Source organism: Rattus norvegicus, chromosome 15 (genome assembly GCF_036323735.1).
Source record: "Rattus norvegicus strain BN/NHsdMcwi chromosome 15, GRCr8, whole genome shotgun sequence".
In the NCBI taxonomy this organism is placed as follows: Eukaryota; Metazoa; Chordata; class Mammalia; order Rodentia; family Muridae; genus Rattus; species Rattus norvegicus.
Genome location: NC_086033.1, coordinates 27,286,254 through 27,304,003, shown reverse-complemented (window position 1 = coordinate 27,304,003; position 17,750 = coordinate 27,286,254). Strand labels below are relative to the sequence as shown.

The 17,750-nt window shown below is 45.3% G+C and overlaps 1 protein-coding gene across 2 annotated transcripts in view; it reads right to left on the bottom strand.

The window, feature by feature from the left end:
• Positions 1 to 17,750, bottom strand: part of Rpgrip1 (RPGR interacting protein 1) — a 58,025-nt gene that overhangs the window by 37,018 nt on the left and 3,257 nt on the right. The window contains exons 2-7 of one of the 2 annotated variants that reach the window (XM_063274229.1): positions 15,815 to 15,925; positions 13,112 to 13,253; positions 9,602 to 9,828; positions 8,428 to 8,527; positions 7,554 to 7,682; positions 2,915 to 3,020 (exon numbers count right to left, since the gene is read on the bottom strand). In XM_063274229.1, coding sequence (XP_063130299.1) covers positions 2,915 to 3,020; positions 7,554 to 7,682; positions 8,428 to 8,527; positions 9,602 to 9,828; positions 13,112 to 13,253; positions 15,815 to 15,890 — 780 coding nt within the window. In that variant the 5' untranslated portion in view covers positions 15,891 to 15,925. Of the gene's footprint in view, positions 1 to 2,914; positions 3,021 to 7,553; positions 7,683 to 8,427; positions 8,544 to 9,601; positions 9,829 to 13,111; positions 13,254 to 15,814; positions 15,926 to 17,750 lie in introns of both variants that reach the window. The other variant, NM_001427786.1, reaches the window with a different exon arrangement.

Here is a 17,750-nt window from a genome sequence, read left to right as displayed (position 1 = left end):
TGGATCTTATGCAAGAACAAGTGCTTTTAACCTCTGCACCATTTCTTCAGCCCCCTTTCCTAGTTTTGGTTGGTTTGTTTGCTTTTTTTTTTTTTGTGGGGAGGAGGGGGGCGGGATCTCATGTAGCCAGGTTGGCCAGAGGCTTGCTATGTAGTTGATGATTGCCTTGAGATATTGCAATTCTAGAGACATGGGAAGATTTCAGGACACAATATAAAAACTCTCCTACATTAGCAATATTCCTACCACTTGGAACTGGTAAGAAGAATTGGTACTTTGTAACCACTTCCCAAAAGATATTCATTATCTACCAAGATGGATTTCAATTCTCTTGCTTTTAAAAGCCTGTGAGGGGTTGGGGATTTAGCTCAGTGGTAGAGCACTTGCCTAGCAAGTGCAAGGCCCTGGGTTCGGTCCCCAGCTCCGGGGGGGAAAAAAAAAGGGGCTGGAGAGATGGCTCAGCGTTTAAGAGCACCTGACTACTCTTCCAGAGGTCCCGAGTTCAATTCCCAGCAACCACATGGTGGCTCACAACCATCTGTAATGAGATATGGTGCCCTCTTCTGGTGTGTCTGAAGACAGCAACAGTGTACTCATATACATTAAATAAAAAAGAAAAGAAAAGAAACGTTTTCCTTCTCTTTTTTTTTCTTTTTCTTTTTTTCGGAGCTGGGAACTGAACCCAGGGCCTTGCGTTTGCTAGGCAAGCGCTCTACCACTGAGCTAAATCCCCAACCCCCGTTTTCTTTCTCTTGCACACCTTGTACTCCATGATACTCTCCTGATATTTCAGAATTTAGTTCATAATGAGTCCTTTTAAAAAGGTTTTTAGGGGTTGGGGATTTAGCTCAGTGGTAGAGCGCTTGCCTAGGAAGCGCAAGGCCCTGGGTTTGGTCCCCAGCTCCGAAAAAAAGAACAACAACAAAAAAAAAGTTTTTAAATTTTAATTTCTAGTACATGTATACACGTTGTCTTGCCAGCATGTGTGTCTCTTTGAACCACTGCATGCCTAGTACTTACAGAGACCAGAGAGGGAGCTGGAGCCTCTGGAACTGGAGTTACTGATGATTGTGAATGTCTGCGTGAATTGCTGGGAATTTTTTTTTAATTTATCATTTATTTCATGTATATGAGTACACTGTTGCTGTTTTCAGACACACCAGAAGAGGGTATCAGATCCCATTACAGATGGTTGTGAGCCACCATGTGGTTGCTGGGAATTGAACTCAGGACCTCTGGAAGAGCAATCAGTGCTCTTAACCACTGAGCCATCTCTCCAGCCCTGCTGGGAATTTTTTTATGAATCTTCTTCTGCTTGCACAGCTGTCTCTGGGGGCTGGCCCACTCCTTTTCTTGATAGCTCCTTACCTCATGTAGAGTTGTTCTGTGAACTTGCTGCAATCTCACTCCTGCAACGACCTCAGAGACTAGCGCTGTGTCACTCTTCGATGTGATCTTTAATTTGGCTTACACCACCTTTAATTTGGCAAACACCACCAGCTGGGAGCAGACGCCTTCCTCAGTGTCCTCTAAGACCATTCATCTTAGTGCTTTGCGCGGTTTTCATACTCTGTATATACTGGCTCATTAAATGGACAATGCTGAATTCACTTAGACCTCAAGGCCTTATTTCCACCATCCTCACGGTAGTTTCTAGCCTGGTAAAGAGGAAAGCTATGGTTCTAACCTGAATCAATCCCTGCTGTGCTGGTTTGAATATGCTTGGCCTTAGAGTGGCACTATGAGAAGTGTGGCCTTGTTGGAGAAATTGTGTCACTGTGTGGGTGGGCTTTGAGGCCCTCCTCCTAGCCATGTGGGAGCCAGTCTTCCCCTGTTTGCCTTTGGAACAAGATGTTGAACTGCTCAGCACCTCCAGCACCATGCCTTTCCTGGACACTGCCATGATTCCTGCCTTGATGATACTGGACTGAACCTCAGAACCTATAAGCCAGCCCCAATTAAATGTTGTCCTTTATAAGAGTTGTCTTGGTCATGGTGTCTCTTCACAGCAGTAAAACCCTAAGACATCTGCTCAGCCTCTTTGTCCTTTTTGGTTTTTTGTTTTTTTTTTTTGTTTTTTCTTTTCTTTTTTTTCGGAGCTGGGGACCGAACCCAGGGCCTTGCAAGCCCAACCCCGCTCTTTGTCCTTTTATACCTCAGTCCAGTTGCTTGTCCTCCTTGGGGTGCAATTCCCTCAGTGATGTGTGTTCTTACCTCAGGTTTGTTGCGTTAGAACAGGGCATACCCTAAGTACCTAGGACAGGACCAGGTCCTCAGCATATAGAAATTGCTCGCCAAAGGCTTGCCTCCAGCCATGATGATTACAGAATTACATTCTGATCCCTAGGCTGGGGACCTAGCCCAGACACAAATTAACCCTGACAAATTCCATCTTACCAGGCAAGGGCCTAGGGCTTCTCTGTAACAGAACTAGCGAACAATATTGAGAAAGCAAGAGACTTGCAAGGTTTAGATTGAATACTGATACTGTCTATTATATGTCTGTCTATTATATGACCTGAGACAAGTAGCTTCGTGTCTTTGAATTATGAGATCACATAGGTAAAACAGAAAAAACAAAAATCCAGTTGGGTGTGGTGGGCACACTGGCAATCCCAGCATTTGAGGGGTAGGCAAAGAAAGGATCGTGGAAATTTGAGGCTAGCCTGAGGTACATAGTGAGTTTCAGTTGGCCTACTTTACAGAATAAGAGCCCATCACAAAGAAGGGGTGGATACAAAGGAGAGGAAGAACAGGAAGTGAAGGAAGAGAAGGAGGAAGAAGAAGGGGCTGGAACAAGTTTGTTTATTAACTAACTTCCCTCCCCTTTTTGCAGAGGTTGAGCTTAGGGCCTCATGCGCGAACTCATTGGCTTTCCCCTCTCTAAAAAGCACAGCTGATTATAGCAAGTCACCTCTTGAACTCGTGTCAGCTGGGCTTCTGTGGCTGCCAGCGAGGCACTCCTCTCGTATAAGAGCTTCTTAAGTCGAATCAGCTCCACGTTCTCTTTAATGGTAGCTCTGCAGATAGAAGACACTAACTGTTCATCTGCCGCCCAGGACCTCTGCTGTTTGTTTCCCATTATGCAAGCCCCCTACACACACACACACACATAACACATCGGAAATGTGAAGTCTGCAAAATAGCCTTTCTCCTGTTAATTGCGACAGCTGAGACATGAAGATCACCAACCTTAAACCTTGACTTCTAAAAAAAAAAAAAAATAGAGGGGTTGGGGGTTGGGGATTTAGCTCAGTGGTAGAGTGCTTGCCTAGCAAGCTCAAGGCTGCCCTGGGTTTGGTCCTCAGCTCCAAAAAAAAAAAAAGGAACTATCTTTTTTAATTATGGTTCTTATATTTTCTCAGAAGTCTTACAGAGTCCAACTAAATATATGCCTTATTCCCTTAGAAACATAAATATAAACACAATGGGAGTCTCTCTTTAAAAAAAAAAAGATTTACTTATTTAATATGTGTAAGTACACTGTAGCTGACTTCAGACACACCAGAAGAGGGCATCTAATCCCACTATAGATGGTTGTGAGCCACTATGTGGTTGCTGGGAATTGAACTCAGGACCTCTGGAAGAGCAGTCAGTGCTCTTAACCACTGAGCCATCTCTCCAGTCCCCAGGGGTCTCTTATTATTTCCAATCCTATGGGATGATGTTTCCAGGTATTCGATTTAATTTACATTTTTCAGACAATATCTCTAGATAGCACAAGCTGGCTGTTTTTCTTTCTTTTTTTTTTAAATGATTTTTAAAAATGATGGTGGCATATATTTTTAATCGTTAAGACTCAAACTTGGTGGGGTTGGGGATTTAGCTCAGTGCAGTGGTAGAGCGCTTGCCTAGGAAGCGCAAGGCCCTGGGTTCGGTCCCCAGCTCCGAAAAAAAGAACCAAAAAAAAAAAAAAAAAAGACTCAAACTTGGGGGTCCCCAGCTCCGAAAAAAAGATCCAAAAAAAAAAAAAAAAAGACTCAAACTTGGGAGGCAGAGGCAGGCAGATCTCTGAGTTGGAGGCCAGTCAGAGTTACAAAGAGATTTCTAGGACAGCCAGAGCTACACAGAGAAATCAAAGCCAAAACAAAACAAATTACTGGCACACACCTTTAATCTCAGCACTCTGGAGGAAGAGGCAGGGTCTTTGTGAGTTCAAGGTCAAACTAGTCTTCAAAGCAAGTTCCAAGGCAGCCAGAGCTACTTAGCTACTTAGGAAAACCTTGTCTCAAAAATAAAAAAAAAATAGATAATTAATTAATTAATAATTAATTAAAATATTTTAGGAAGGACTTAGGCTCACTCTGTCTCACTGACTCTCCTAGCTAGTTATGAAGGAGATCTTTAAATTACACTGCTGCTCGACTCCACCTTTACGTAATTAAATGGGGGGCTTAAGTATCCAGTGTTTAAGGATCTCCACAGGCTTGGGTTAGCTGTGCAGTGGGTAGGCAGAAGGACTTCCAAGCATGCAGGAGGTCCCAAGTTTGGTCCCAGGCACTGTGTAAAGCAGATGTGGTGGGGAATGGCTATAATCCCAGTGCTTGGCAGGGAGAAGCAGGAGGATCAAAGGTTCAAGGTTGTCCTCTGCACCTCAGTGAGTTTGGAGCAGCCAGAGTTACATGAAACCCTGTCTCAAAAAGAAAAATAAAACAAAACTTCACTGGACCGCCTGCTATTCAGCCTCAGGTAGTCGATGAAGGAGGGCTGCTGTCAAGTAATGGAAACCAGGTAGAATCCAACACGCATAAGTTTAAGAGAAAGGAGCTGTGTTTGAATAGTTTCAGCTGTACAGTAGTTTGGGGGCAAGGCAAAGCTATATACAGAGAGAAGAGAAGGATCAGGGTCGTCAGCGGTTGGGAAGGAGACACAAACAGGCAGAGCCCCGAGGATTTTTAATACAGTGAATATGCTGTGTTATGTAATGGCAGGTCCATGTAATAACACACTTGCCCAAACTCCCAGTATGCACAACAGCAAAGATGACATCAGCTTTTCCTCTGCCTTAAATTTGTTCATTTAAAAAAAATTTTTTTCTGGGCTGGAGAGATGGCTCAGCGGTTGGGAGCACCCAACTACTCTTCCAGAGGTCCTGAGTTCAATTCCCAGCAACCACATGGTGGCTCACAACCATCTGTAAAGAGATCCGATGCCCTCTTCTGGTATCTGAAGACAGCTACAGTGTACTTATATATAATAAATGAATAAATCTTTAAAAAATTTTTTTTTCTCTATTTTTCCTTGGCCTGCCTGGAATGCCCTAGTCTACACTGGCCTTGAACTCATAAACATGCACCTGCCTCTGCATCCCAAGTTCTGGGATTAAAGGAGTGTGCCCCCAGTTCTAGCTGTTAGCTCATTTTTGTAATGAAGACACCACTTCTGATTCAGTGGTAAAGAATATTTTCTGCTGTTGAAAGACATAAAGTCCCAGGGTAAACCAGCACTGAACCCCAATTCCAAGGGATATGGCGCCCTCTTCTGGCCTCTTTGGGCATCAGGCACAGAGTGCCTGCAGGCAAAAATCATTTGTACATACACAAGACACACATAAGTCTTTAAACTGTAAAGACCTGAAGAGTTGGCTTGGTTGTTAAGGCACTTGCTGCTCTTGTAGAGGATTGGGGTTCAGTTCCCAGCACCTAGATGCTGACTCCAACTCCCCTCTTCTGACCTCCACAGACACCAGGCACTCACATGGTACAGACACACTTGCAAGCAAGAACATTCATTCATGTGCAATGAAAATAAACTTAAGTTAAACATTTAAATGAAAACAAACTGAAGGGCTGTGGGCAGGAGTATATGATACTACCTATGACAGGGGTATATGATACTACCTATGACAGGGGTATATGATACTACCTATGACAGGGGTATATGATACTACCTATGACAGGGGTATATGATACTACCTATGACAGGGGTATAGGATACTACCTATGACAGGGGTATAGGATACTAGCTATGACAGGGGTATATGATACTACCTATGACAGGGGTATAGGATACTACCTATGACAGGGGTATATGATACTACCTATTCAATTTGGCTAGGAAACTGAACAACTAATCTAAACACTGCAATCTATTTTGTCTCTGTGTGTGCATGTGTGTGTGTGTGTGTGTGTGTGTGTGTGTGTGTGTGTGTGTGTGTAGTGTGTGTACACTCATACTCCCACACTCATTCTCACACACAGGCATGTGGGGCTGATGCTGGGTATCTTCCTCCACTTTAGGCAAGATCTCAGATCTCAGAGAACGTGGCTAGCCAATGCGCTTTAGGGAGTCCCTTGTGTCCCTTGTGCTGGACCTGTAGGAGCAGCTGCCACACCCCATTTTTCCTCGGCTGCTGAGGTTCCAAACTCCTGTCCTCATGCTTCTATGACAAGCAGTTTACTGACTGGGCTAATCTCCCTAGACTCTTTTTTTAAATTAGTTTCTTTCTTTGACAGGTGTGGTGAGTCTTGCCCTCAGTTCCAACACTTCTATGTAGACCAGGCTGGCCTTCAACACAGATCCAAGAGTCTGTTGCCTCTTGGGTGTTGGGATTAATACATAACCACAATGCCTAACGCACCTACTTCTTTACATGCAGGGATTTTTGTTTTGGGGGTGTTTTGTTTTGTTTTGGGGGCTTCTCTGTGTAGCCCTGGCTGTCCTGGCACTCACTCTGTAGACCAAGCTGGCCTCGAACTCAGAGATCTGCCTGCCTCCTGAGTGCTGGGATTAAAGGCATGCGCAAGCGCCACCACCACTGCTCTCTTATTTTGCTAGCTACTCCTACTGTGAAAGTAACTTATTTGCCGGATGTAATATCATCTTGGAGATTTACTGTCTCCGTCCGCTAGCCGAGGCCCAGTGCTGGAAGCTTCTCGCCTCCAAATCTAATTGAGGCCTAGAATGCTTTCGGCCTCTGAGGCTTGCTGCTGGATAAGCTCACCCTTTCTTCTTCTTTCTGATCACTTATTGGCTGGTCAACTTGCTGTTCTGGATCAAAGTCCTCTCCGTGATAACTAGTTCAATCTGGTTTCTCTTGGTTTCTCCTGAATTGCTCCGCTTGGCCTCAAACTATCTATCAACTGTTTTGATCTTCTTGCTCCTCATCCTCTGTCTCCTTCTGTCTTCACCTGTGTCAAGTCTAGCTTGTTCTCTCTGCAACCTCTCTGTACAACTGTCCCAGTAAAAGTGCCTCTTCTCTCCCTCTCCTTCTCCCCCTCCCTTTACCTCCCCTCCCTCTCTCCCCACTCCCTCTCCCCTAAATACCTTTCCTTTCTTCTCTTCGTGAGAGTTGGGCATGTCCTATTTTGTCGAAAGTTTTTCTGAGTCGTTATTTTGTCTGCCACTCAATTAGACATCACTTTCAAACATGGGTGTTTCCTTGTACAAAGTGGCTTTACCTTTGTTGTTTGGGATTAAAGGTGTGTACCAAGGGTGGGTCTGTATTTTAGTCAGAGGGAAGTCTTTTTTCCTCAGAAATGAAGAAAAGCCTCAGCTAGGAACCTTACTTTTTCTGCTCAGTGCTGTTGGAAGCACAGAATGTTAGCTCTCACCGAAGTTCTGCAGCCTTCTCAGCACACTCCAGTGAGCTTCTCTGTTCAAGCTTTTCAACTTTGGACATTTTCTCAGGAGACCTGGAGGTCTCTTCCGCATGTGTAGAGTCAGTAGTCATAATGTGAGTACTGTTAGGCATACAAAGACCAATGAATTTAGCCCAAATCAGGAATCTGCAGATAAAAACTATCCTGCTATAACTGAGAGAGATTAAACACAAACACAAAAGGGAGATGCAAAAAGGTTTTATAGGGCTTAGAACTCAGCTATTCACTTTCAAAAATTGTTAGGAAAGTCAGCTGGGCAGTGGGGGGCGCATGCCTTTTATCCCAGGGCTTGAGAAGCTGAGGCAGGTGGATCTCTGTGAGTTCGAAGCCAGCCTGGTCTACAAATCAAGTTCCAGGGCAGTTAGGGCTACTCAGAGAAATCCTGTCCAGAAAAAAAAAGTTAGAAAAGTCAGTTACCTTAGTAACTGGAGGATAATCTTACGAAATATAGCCTGCAAGTGTCAACACAGGAGACAAAAACTAAAAAGAAAGAAGAATCCTTTGTCATGAAAAGGACTTTTATTCTTCATTCAAAGGATGGAGAAATGCTTGTTTTACTAATGTAAATATGAACAGAAAAGTGAAATTTGACTGGAACTCACAGAGCTCCCCTGTCTCTGGGCTTGAGTGTTGGGACTAAGGGAATACCCGTCCTTTTGGCTCTTGTTTTGTATTTCTAAACAAGACGTTGCGAGATTTCGACTCAGAGCTGCCTTTCATCTTCTCTGATTATTATTGAAATCAGCAGTACTCACTGATCCTTAAGTGATAAATTCCCAACTAAAGCTTTGTTGGTACCAACTTGGGACCCTCCAGAGGCACTCACGGTTGGCTGGGCTCACTGGTTACTTCCATACTGGGGTTTTCATCCATCACATAGTCCTTAAATGTGGGAGGGGCTGTGTGGCTGCGTCTGTCATTTGGCCCTGAAAAGTTTGGGCAGGAAAGAAGAAAATGAAATGTAGCCATCACTGTACCTTCCAGAACACCACATGCTGAAACCTGGACACCAAGTGCTGGCCACTGAGAGCCTTGAGACTTGGGGAAAATCTTTATGTGACAATTAGCCACAGAGCACTTCTTTCCTTCTACATAAAATTGCAGCTGCAAATAGCTTCAGCCATAAATGCTGACTCAGTGAGTGGTACAAGTCGGAGGAAGAAAGACACAAGCTGTTCCAAGTCCGTGTGTCCAGCCTAACCTCGTTCACAACAGGTGGTCCATCATGCTTAAATGTATTCATTTATTGCATTTTGGTTGCTTGCTTGCTTGTTTTTTTTTCCAAGACAGAGCTGTGGCTGTCCTGGAAATAGATATGTAGACCAGGCTGGCGTCGAACTCGCAGAAATCCTCCAGCATCTACCTCTGGAATGCTGGGATTAAAGAATAAGCCGCCATGCCCAGGAGTCCCGATTTTTTCAATGTTTACTTTTTTATTAACATGTAACATAGCGGGTTCTGCAGTTTTACACATGGACCATCGTTCTGTGTATCCTCCTCCGCCTCCCACATGTCATGCCCTGATGGAATATCATCCTTCCCACAATCTTCCCTTATCACTGTTACCCTCTTTTTACTGCCTTTCTCCTCATTTATTGTTAGTTTTTTTTTTTTCTTTTTTTCGGAGCTGGGGACCGAACCCAGGGCCTTGTGCTTGCTAGGCAAGCGCTCTACCACTGAGCTAAATCCCCAACCCCCTTATTGTTAGTTTTTTTGCTGTTGTTTAGTTCTGTTTACTTTGGTGGTTCCCGAGATTTACCTACCGTGTTAAACCTGTTAAGTTTAAAGGTTAAACCTGTTAAACCTTTGCCACTGAGCTACATGCCAGTAAGGAATACAGAAATTTGGACCCAACTTAGGGTTAGGGGATGAGGAAGGATTTTAGGAAAGTAGAAAGATGAGAAAACAGAGATGGACTGTGACTGGCGCTTCAGCCCCCGGAGGGAAGACGGGAGGGGTTCCAGCTTCACTCTGCTTGGGTTTCTGCTGTAGTTACACACCAGGTCTGCGTCCCACGTGGACTCGAGACTGTGTACTGCCTGCTGCAGTCGAGGGACACTGGCGCTGCATATGTGCTTTCCTCCTAGGAACCTGGGCGTGCCGGGTCACCAAGGAGCGCAGGGATGCTGAGACCCACGGTGGCCTCTGCCTCACAGGCTCCTGGAGCACAGCAAGTGTCCGTAGGTCTGGTTGGGTAGTGGTGGACCGCTTCATGTTAGTCCTTGGCCTGTGGCAAAACAAACCACATGGGTTTCCCCACACACCAGCTCATGCCTAGGCTTGGTTCTAGCTGTGCAAGCCTCAGAGCTGGCCCCCAGCACTGATGTGGTAGGCTACTATCACTATGTGTTTGGCTTATATTTCTACATTGGGGTCCATGATTGAAGGTAGCCAGAACAAAAACTCAAACAGGGCATAACCTGGAGATAGGGGCAGAGGTAGGGGCCATAGAGAGATATTGCTTTCTGGCTTGCTCACTCCAGGGCTAGCACTACCGGCAGTGGTTCTCCCTTAAGGAAACGCCCTATAGCTGGATCTTCCTGTTTGTTTGTTTTCTTACTGTTGTTGTTTTTGTTTTGTTTTGTGTTTCAAGTCAGGATTTCTGTGTAGCCCTGCCTGCTCTCGCCCTCACACCCTAGAACCCCCTGGCTTGCTCCGGCTATCACAGCTTTTCTCCCACAGTTACAAATCATCCAAACACTTTGTCTACCCTGAGCTCTCTCCCTACCACCAAGTCCAGTCTACTGCTTTTTCTCTCTGCTCTGGCTGTCGTCCTGGAACTCACTCTGTAGACCACGCTGGCCTCCAACCTCTCCCTGCATCCCTCAATCCGTGTTTGTTACAGTGTCCCTCTGGCTGGCATACCCTGCCTCTTACCCTTAACTCTCCAGCCCAGGGTCTGGGCTGCCCTTCTCTATATAATCCAGCCATTTTGACTACACCAGTCTTTTTTTTTTTTTTCCTTGTCTAGGAAACAGATTTTTCTCCTTTATTCAGAAAGGATAGCAGGAAATAGGGTTTCCCTTTATCATAGACAGAGAAGGTACCAGCCCCTGTTTCTCTCTCTCTCTCTTTTTTATTTTTTATTAACTTGAGTATTTCTTATATACATTTCGAGTGTTATTCCCTTTCCCGGTTTCCGGGCAAACATCCCCCTAATCCCTCCCCCTCCCCTTCTTTATGGTGTTCCCCTCCCCATCCTCCTCCCATTGCCGCCCTCCCCCCAACAATCTAGTTCACTGGGAGTTCAGTCTTAGCAGGACCAAGGGCTTCCCCTTCCACTGGTGCTCTTACTAGGATATTCATTGCTACCTATGAGGTCAGAGTCCAGGGTCAGTCCATGTGTAGTCTTTAGGTAGTGGCTTAGTCCCTGGAAGCTCTGGTTGGTTGGCATTGTTGTTCATATGGGGTCTCGAGCCCCTTCAAGCTCTTCCAGTTCTTTCTCTGATTCCTTCAATGGGGGTCCTATTCTCAGTTCAGTGGTTTGCTGCTGGCATTCGCCTCTGTATTTGCTGTATTCTGGCTGTGTCTCTCGGGAGAGATCTACATCCGGCTCCTGTCGGCCTGCACTTCTTTGCTTCATCCATCTTGTCTAATTGGGTGGCTGTACATGTATGGGCCACATGTGGGGCAGGCTCTGAATGGGTGTTCCTTCTGTGTCTGTTTTAATCTTTGCCTCTCTTTTCACTGCCAAGGGTATTCTTGTTCCCCTTTTAAAGAAGGAGTGAAGCATTCACATTTTGTACACCAGTCTTTTTTTTAATATTTAATATTTTATTTATTTATTAATTTATTTTTTGGAGCTGAGTATTTATTTTATTTATATATGTACACTGTAGTTGTCTTCAGACACCAGAAGAGGGCATCAGATCTCATTACAGATGGTTGTGAGCCACCATGTGGTTGCTGGGATTTGAACTCAGGACCTCGGGAAGAGCAGTTGGTGCTCTTAACCACTGAGCCATCTCTCCAGCCCCTGTACACCAGTCTTTTAAAAACCCCTTTGCTCTCTTGGCCAGGCCCTCTTAGTCAGCAGCTCCGTTCTTGCTCTCCCTGCCCCTCTCTCCAGGACCCTTGGAGACACCGTTCCTCTTTATCCTCTCAGACATACCGACAGTGAAGCTTCTCCACCATAGCTAGGAACAGTCCCGTCCTCCTTTTTATTTTTTTTTTACATTCAATGCTAAACTAAGATTAGTGCCCTAAGCTAAAATTAATCTCTGAGTCAGGCTGGGTGATGCAGGCCTTCACTCCCAGCACTGGATTTAACTGCGGCTCAGTCTGCTGCTTGTAATCCCAGCCTCAGGGGCAGGATGCTTCAAATTCCAGCCCAGTCAGGTTACTTAACGGTAACTCAGTCTCAAAAAACAAGACTAAACAACAACAACAACAACAGCAACAAAAAGGGGCTGGGGGCTGGGGGTGGGGATGAGGTGGGGTGGGGGAGGGGACACCAGGGAGATGGCTTGGCAGCACTGGCTGCTCTTCCAGAGGATCTGGCTTTAATTCCCAGCACCCACCCTGCAGCTCACAACAGTCTAACTCCAGTTACAGGGGATCTGACACTCCTGCACCAATGCCATATAAAATAAAATTAGATAAATATTTAAAGGGGAGGGGGCTGGGCATCCTGGAACATTCCTTTGATATCAGTACTCAGGAACTAGAGGCAGGTAGAACTGTGTTCAAGGCCATAGTTGTCTACACAGAGCAGCAGTTCTCAACCTGTGAGTCTCCACAAATATTTACATTACAGTTTATAGCAATAGCAAAATTACAATTATGAAGTAGCAACAAAAATAATTTTATGGTTGGGGGTCACCACAACATGAGGAACTGTATTAAAGGGTCACAGCACTAGGACAGTTGAAAACCACTGACATAAAGGGTCCTAGGACAGCCAAGACTACATAATAAGACCCTGCTGTTAAGAATGGTCTCTGCCATGGGGTTGGGGATTTAGCTCAGTGGTAGAGCGCTTGCCTAGCAAGCACAAGGCCCTGGGTTCGGTCCCCAGCTCCGAAAAAAAAAATTAGAAAAAAAAAAAAAAAAAAAAGAATGGTCTCTGCCCTTCCAGAGGACCAGAGTTCAGTTCCTAGCACCCACATAGCACGTTCACCACCTGCAGTAACAAATCTCTTCTGGCCTTCTAGGGTATCTCCATGATATACACAGACGCATGCAAATAAATAAAATAAAATAAATCAGGGGCTGGAGAGATGACTCAGCGGTTAAGAGCACCGATTGCTCTTCCAGAGGTCCTGAGTTCAAGTCCCAGCAACCACATGGTGGCTCACAACCATCTGTAATGGGATCTGATGTCCTCTTCTGGTGTGTCTGAAGACAGCTACAGTGTACTTTATATATATTAAATAAATAAATATCTTCAGGGCTGACATCCTTGATCTTTGAATCATTTTTTAGTATATACATCTAAGCAACACATAATCCTTTCACTTGAGCATGGAGCCAATGCGGTGTAATTTGGAAATTTGAAGAACTCTGCGTACCTTCTGCTTTTATCTCGTTGCTTTGGAGAGAGTTCCTTCACCACCATGGGATCTTCATGGAGTTGAAAGGGTCTGTAGTTCAGTTTCTCTCGGTTCATCCTGCCCGAGCGTGACTGGGCCTTTACATTCTTACCTGAAGTCCCTGAAGAGAGTCATTGAAGAATATTTTTTACACATTTCCTTGTTTATTTACTTTATTTCATTTATTTTTAAAGAGTCTTGGGCCGGGGTTGGGGATTTAGCTCAGTGATAAAGCGCGCGCAAGGCCCTAGGTTCAGTCCCCAGCTCCGAAAAAAAAAAAAAAAGAGTCTTGGGCCTAGTACTGTTGCACATGCACTTAATCCCAGCACTCAGGAGGCAGAGGCAGTGGATTTCTGAGTATGAAGCCATCTTGGTCTACACAGTGAGTTCCAGACAGGGCTACATAGAGAAACCCTGTCTTGAAAAAATAATGATGGCCCACGTCTTTAATCCAGCACTCAGGAGACAGAGGCAAGCAGATATCTGTGGGCTCAAGGCCAGCCTGGTCTATGTAGAGTTCTAGGTCAGGCCAGCTATGGTAACACAGTGAGACCCTATCAACATATAAAACAAGCGAGTGGACAGAAGGCTTCCAAGTCCTTTCCTGGCAGGCTCTATACAACAAACACAGCATGCTTGAAAAGAGCTCCCCATATACAAATGTAGAAACACCAGGAGCTTTAACACAGCAGTTAAGAATGGTCTCTGCGGGGTTGGGGATTTAGCTCAGTGGTAGAGCGCTTGCCTAGCAAGCACAAGGCCCTGGGTTCGGTCTCCAGCTCCGAAAAAGAAAAAGAAAAAAAAAAAAAAAAAAAAAGAATGGTCTCTGCTCTTCCAGAGGACCAGAGTTCAGTTCCTAGCACCCACATAGCACGGTTCACTACCTGCAGTAACAAATCTCTTCTGGCCTTCTAGGGTATCTCCATGATGTACACAGACACATGCAAATAAATAAAATAAAATAAATCAGGGGCTGGAGAGATGACTCTCTGTCCAGGAACTTAGAGATCCACCTACCTCTACCTCCCAAGTGCTGGGACAAAAGGCATGAACTATCACTACCCAGCTACAATTTTTTATTATAAGAATTTCAGGCGGGGTTGGGGATTTAGTTCAGTGGTAGAGCGCTTGCCTAACAAGCGCAAGGCCCTGGGTTCGGTCCCCAGCTCCAGAAAAAAGAAAAGAAAAAAAATTCTTTAAAAAAAGAAAATTAAAAGAATTTTAGGGCACTCTGAGTGTCTCAGACTACGCACCCATCTCTTCCTTTTTAGGTTTCCCTTGAACAGGAGGCCAATGCATACAGGACTTGGTTGGTTTTATTTTTCTTTCTTTTTTTTTTTTTCTTTTTTCTTTTTTTCGGAGCTGGGGACCGAACCCAGGGCCTTGCGCTTGTTAGGCAAGCGCTCTACCACTGAGCTAAATCCCCAACCCCGGTTTTATTTTTCTAATAAAATTGTTTAAGTCTGAAAAAAATTGAAAGCCAAAAGCCAACGACTTCAATGGCGGAGAGATGAGTCAGTCTGTAAAGCCCTTGTCTCACATCATGAGGATCTGAGTGCAGCTCTCCAGAGCACAGGTGAAAGGTCGGTGGCAGCGGCATGTGCCTATGATAGCAACAGTGGCCAAGACGAGTGGATACCTGAAAATTCACAGGCAAGCCACCTCGCTTACATAGTCACGTCCTAAGTCAATAACTGACCCTGCCTTGAAACAAAAAGTGGAAGGTGACAACCACCAAGACTGTCCTTTGACCTCTAGGATGTGTACACAATATACACACAGAGAATCAGAATAAAATGTTAAGAAAACCTAATGTGGAGGGTTGAATAGGAATGGCCCTGTAGACTCATGTGTTTGAATGCTTGGTGCATAGCGACTAGACTGGCACTATTAGGAGGTGTGGTCTTGTTGGAGGAAGTGTGTCACGGGGGTGGGGCTTGGGGGGGGTCTTACATGCTCAAGCTGCACATAGTGTGGTACATAGTGTCCTGCTGCCTGTGGATCATGATGTAGAACTCTCAGCTTCTCCAGCACCACGTCTACCTGCATGCCACAATGTTTCCCGCCTAAACCTCTGACCGTAAGCCAGCCCGGAATAAAGATTCACCTTAGAAGAATTGCAATGGTCATGGTGTCTCTTCACAGATATAAGCCCTTAAAACATCTAAGAAGTGGGGCTGGAGAGATGGCTCAGTGGTTAAGAGCACTGACTGCTCTTCCAGAGTTCAAATCCCAGCAACCACATGGTGGCTCACAACCATCTGTAAAGAGATATGATGCCCTCTTCTGGTGTGTGTGAAGACAGCTACATCGTACTTATATATAACAAATGAATAAATCTTTAAAAAAAAAAAGACATCTGAGGCAGCTCAGTGGTTAAGAGCGCTTGCTGTTCTTGCAGGGGACTCTGGTTCAGTTCCCAACACCCACCATAACTCAACCATCCATAACTCCTGTCGGAGTGGATCTGATGCCTATTCTGAGCCTCAAAGCACCACTTGCAGGGGATGCATGGACTCCCTCATGTATCCACACCTCCACATATAATTAGGTAATATCTAAATAAAATGAAAATTTAAGAAAAGGGCTGAAAGAAAAGTCACCACTGTGAAGACTGTCATGGCAGACAAGGAATTCTCTCAGTCAGTGAAGACGTCCATATCCAGTCACTGGATGGCCTACCTTTCGACAAAGGAATGGAGTCTGTGTCTCTAACTGGCCGATCCTCTGGCATATGATCCAGGAGATGCAGCATCATCTCGATTACCGGGTTCTGAGAGAGTCTAGAAGACACTAAAGAAAGGGAAAGTCTTTATGAAATTATAACTTTGTCTTCTGTAGGGTCTCTCTAAATTGCAGGAGGAATTTTCCAATACTGTGTGGTAGTACTCGACACAGTTATATTGTGGTGGTGTGGACAAGTCTGAGGCCATGCACTCAGTCATCATGACATGGCCTGGAACTCACTTCCCCTTGCCTCCTGAGAGCCAGCATCAAAGGCTTGCACCGATAGGCTCAACTTCCATAGTTTATGACATTAGGTGTGTCTATTCCCTGTGTGAGGGCCCCTTCGGGAACACAAGAATGGAGATGGCTGCCTTGCTTGGCATTGGGGGAACTTTAGAAAGAGGCGTCTCCCCATTCTTATTAGAGACAGGGTGATAAGTTTAAGGTCAGTCTGGGTCACATAGTCAGACACTGCTTCACAAAATGATAATTAAGCTGGGTGTGGCGGCATATGCTTTAATCCCAGCACTCACTTGGGAGATAGAGGCAAATTGATTCCTATGAATCTGAGGCCAGTCTGATCTACATATTGAGTTCCAGGGCAGTCAGCTATGTAGAGAGACTCTGTCTATCTAAAAAACAAACAGTAGCAGCAGCAGCAGCAGCAGCAGCAACAACAACAACAACAAAAACCACCACCAACAACAAAGAGAGTCAAGAATCCCTCTCCCAGGGGCTGGGGATTTAGCTCAGTGGTAGAGCGCTTGCCTAGGAAGCGCAAGGCCCTGGGTTCGGTCCCCAGCTCCGAAAAAAAAAGAGCCCAAAAAAAAAAAAAAATCCCTCTCCCTTGAACAAACGAGCAATAGAGGCAAAAGTGTAGCCCTTTGTGAATTCTCAGGGGGCTGGGGATTTAGCTCAGTGGTAGAGCGCTTACCTAGGAAGCGCAAGGCCCCTGTCGTTGGTAAGTGGAAGAGAGTGCAGGGAAGCCTGGGTGTGATGGCATAGGCCGGGAAAGCCAGCTCTGAGGAGGACACAGTGGGGATAACCACAAATTCTGGGCTAACCTGGTCTACATTGTGAAGTCCAGGCTAGCCAGGGGTATGTCTACTGGAGACCCATCTCAAAGGTGGAAAGCATGGGGGAGAGAATGGTGCTAGGGAGGCCTTTGCTCAGCATGAGGCTGGGAAGGGTGGAGGTCGGAGACGGAGGAGCGGCACGCATCCTGCCGGCCCCAAAGCACTGAAAGTGATGGGATTAAAGGTGACTTGGTGGATACCTCCGAGAATGGTAGTCAGGGAGAAAATGAACACGCTTCTTTTGCCCTTCTCAAAAGCATCAAGGTGAAACATGGGAGATTATGAATATGCATCAGATAAAAAACTTACAGTCCTGGCTCCTTCCTGAGAGCTCTATGCTGTTCCTTCCCCTGGACTCTCTGCTGTCTCTAATACTCCTGCTTCCAATCCTCTTGTCCTCCCCGCTGGCCCAAGGAGACACTAATCCCAGCCTTTAACTGTTAATTCTTTGTGGCTGTTTTTAGCTTTCTTTCTAGAGAAGACTGTACTCCCTCCCCCACCCCCCAATAGCATGTTGGACTTGGAGAGAGAGCAGAGAAAGCGTTGCTTAACCCAGGGACTTCTCCACTAAAACTAAAGCTGAAAAAAACATACATGTTTGACTTAAGGTTAATAACAATGAGTTGGTATTGAGAAAATGACTTTTCCATCTGTTCTTAAAAGACTAGGTATGGGATCCCTTGCCTGTACTCCTCTGGCCAAGGCAGGAGCAGTGAGTCTGTAGCTAGCCTGAGCTACATAGCTATTGACTTTTAAAAAAAAGAGGCCAGGTAGTGGTGGTGCACGCCTTTAATTCTAGCATTTGGGAAGCAGAG